This window comes from Arachis hypogaea, chromosome 6, assembly GCF_003086295.3.
Source record: "Arachis hypogaea cultivar Tifrunner chromosome 6, arahy.Tifrunner.gnm2.J5K5, whole genome shotgun sequence".
NCBI classification, from domain to species: domain Eukaryota; kingdom Viridiplantae; phylum Streptophyta; class Magnoliopsida; order Fabales; family Fabaceae; genus Arachis; species Arachis hypogaea.
Window position 1 is genome coordinate 116,965,555 of NC_092041.1, and position 2,459 is coordinate 116,968,013.

Genomic DNA, 2,459 nt, shown 5'->3' on the forward strand with positions numbered 1-2,459 from the left:
CGGAATTGTATGACGCACCTTTTTCAACCAATAGAGGGTATTATTATTTATCAAATAATTCACGAGTTATTTTGGTGTTTCATCAATTAATCATTAATAGTATTTTTAATGGTGTGAGATTACATCTAATAGTAGAGAGATCACTCATTTTTGTTTTGATAGTTAAGTATTGGCCAAAAAACACAAAAATTGCTGATCCCTAGACTTTTTCTTCACTTTTTATGAAAGTAGCCATCCCGCACCACCATTCTTCTACCTGGTTCTTTTTTACTGTTGTGTATGGATCGGTTCAGTTTGGATTGAACCTTGCAAGATGTAACTCTGTCCGAGTCAGCCGAACCATCCCTAAACCATTTTTTTTAAGATGGTTCGGTCACCAGAATGTGACTTGTAGTGGTGATGCTAATAACAGATAGAATATAGTGAGAATAATAGCAATCAAACATTCAAACATCATGTGGTGGACCCGCACTAAATAGAAAAAAAAATTGCATGCGGTGTTGGGTAAGGTAGGCCGTTTCTGGTACAGGTTTGTTACTTTGTTTGATATGGATAGAAATAGGTCTTGAAGCGTGGTGGTGGTGGAAGTGGGAGATGTGATCGATTCACAAAATAGCAAGTATGTCTTCTCTGATAGGTAAAGTAAGTTTGATCGACTTTCATTTGATGGATCACTTGTTCATTGATTTGATGAGTGTGTTTTTGAATTACAGATGAGTGGAAGGAGCAGCTTTTGGAGGTGGAGAATGGCGAAGGACACCCGAAAATGGAGGTACGCGATCTTCGGAGAGTGTCGGATGCAGGGGTCCCAATACTGAAGGGCATCAGTCTGGAAATCCCAAAGGGCGTCATAGTGGGAGTCATAGGCCCCAGTGGCAGCGGCAAGTCAACGCTCCTCAGGGCACTCAACCGCCTCTGGGAGCCTCCATCCGCCTCCGTCTTCCTCGACTCTCGAGACATCTGCCAGCTCGACGTGCTCTCCCTCCGGCGCAAAGTCGGCATGCTGTTCCAGCTGCCCGCCCTCTTCGAAGGCACTGTAGCCGACAACGTGAGGTACGGCCCCAGCCTCAGCGGGAAGAAGCTTTCAGATGTTGAGGTATGTAAGCTGTTGATGCTAGCGGACCTGGACGCTTCCTTCCTTCAGAAGTCGGCGGCGGAGTTGTCAGTGGGTCAAGCACAGAGGGTTGCGCTGGCCAGAACTCTTGCTAATTCCCCTGAGGTTTTGCTGCTTGATGAGCCAACGAGTGCTTTAGATCCTATTTCCACGGAGAATATAGAGGCTGCATTGTTGAAGCTCAACAAGAATAGTGGCATGACCATGATTATGGTGTCTCACAGCATCAAACAAATACAGAGGATTGCTGACGTCGTCTGCCTCCTCGTTGATGGTGAGATTGTTGAGATTCTAAACCCTAACCAACTCTCCCAAGCCAACCATCCCATGGCTCAGAGGTTTCTTCAACTCACCACTTAAAATTATGTTTAATATCAAATTTTCTATCCATTCATAATAAAGTACTCATCGGTGTTCGTCTTTCTAATTATTTTTCTGCAAGGTCCCTCTGATTCAGGCCACGTAGTTTGAATCCTATATCTAATTATCTAAATGAACTGTATTACTGAAACCACTGTCATCTGGATATTTATTATTTGCAATTTCTTATAACAATCTACAAAAACAGAGTGACCCAGTGAGGTAATTCAGGGTTGCTTTTTGGATGCTTAGGTTTTCTCCAGAAGCTTGTTTTTTTTTTTCTTTCTTTCTTTCATCCTTTTTGGATTAAAAAGAAGAAAACGAACAAGGAAAGTATTCGATCCCTTCCTGTTTCTCAGCGATCTTGTGTCTCAGCCAAGTTTGTGTATAACACTACTTAAGCACAAAGTATGGAATTCTGATATTGTTCCAATTCAATTCAATTAATTAAGTTTTTATGGTATCATATTTGCTATTTTGTGAATCGATCACATCTCCCACTTCCACCACCACCACGCTTCAAGACTTATTTCTATCCATATCAAACAAAGTAACAAACCCGTATCAGAAACGGCCTACCTTGCCCAACACCGCATGCAATTTTTTTTTTCTATTTAGTGCGGGTCCACCACATGATGTTTGAATGTTTGATTGCTATTATTCTCACTATATTCTATCTATTATTAGCATCATCACTATAAGTCACATTCTAGTTACCGAACTATTATTAGCATCACCACTATAAGTCACATTCTGGTTACCGAACCAACCTAAGAAAAATGGTTTAGGAATGGTTAGGCGGACTCGAACAGAGTTACATCTTGCAAGGTTCAATCCAAACTGAACCGGTCCACAGCAAAAAAGAACCAGGTAGAAGAATGGTGGTGCGGACGGCAGGGGGATGAACCAATTGTTATAAGGTGGCTACTTCCATAAAAAGTGAAGAAAAAGTTTAGAGGTCAGCAACTTTTGTATTTTGTGTCTA

The 2,459-nt window shown here is 41.6% G+C and overlaps 1 protein-coding gene across 2 annotated transcripts; it reads left to right on the forward strand.

The window, feature by feature from the left end:
• Nucleotides 1-255: 255 nt before the first annotated feature.
• On the forward strand, nucleotides 256-1,625 carry LOC112756127 (ABC transporter I family member 17-like). 2 transcript variants are annotated; one of them, XM_025804583.2, is made up of 2 exons: nucleotides 256-637; nucleotides 714-1,625. In XM_025804583.2, exons 1-2 carry the CDS (start codon nucleotides 622-624, stop codon nucleotides 1,472-1,474), a joined length of 777 nt encoding a protein of 258 aa, XP_025660368.1. In that variant the 5' UTR covers nucleotides 256-621; the 3' UTR covers nucleotides 1,475-1,625. The 2 variants fall into 2 exon arrangements, with proteins under 2 accessions (XP_025660368.1, XP_025660369.1); XM_025804584.3 differs by having other exon boundaries at nucleotides 416-619.
• The last annotated feature ends 834 nt before the right edge of the window (nucleotides 1,626-2,459 follow it).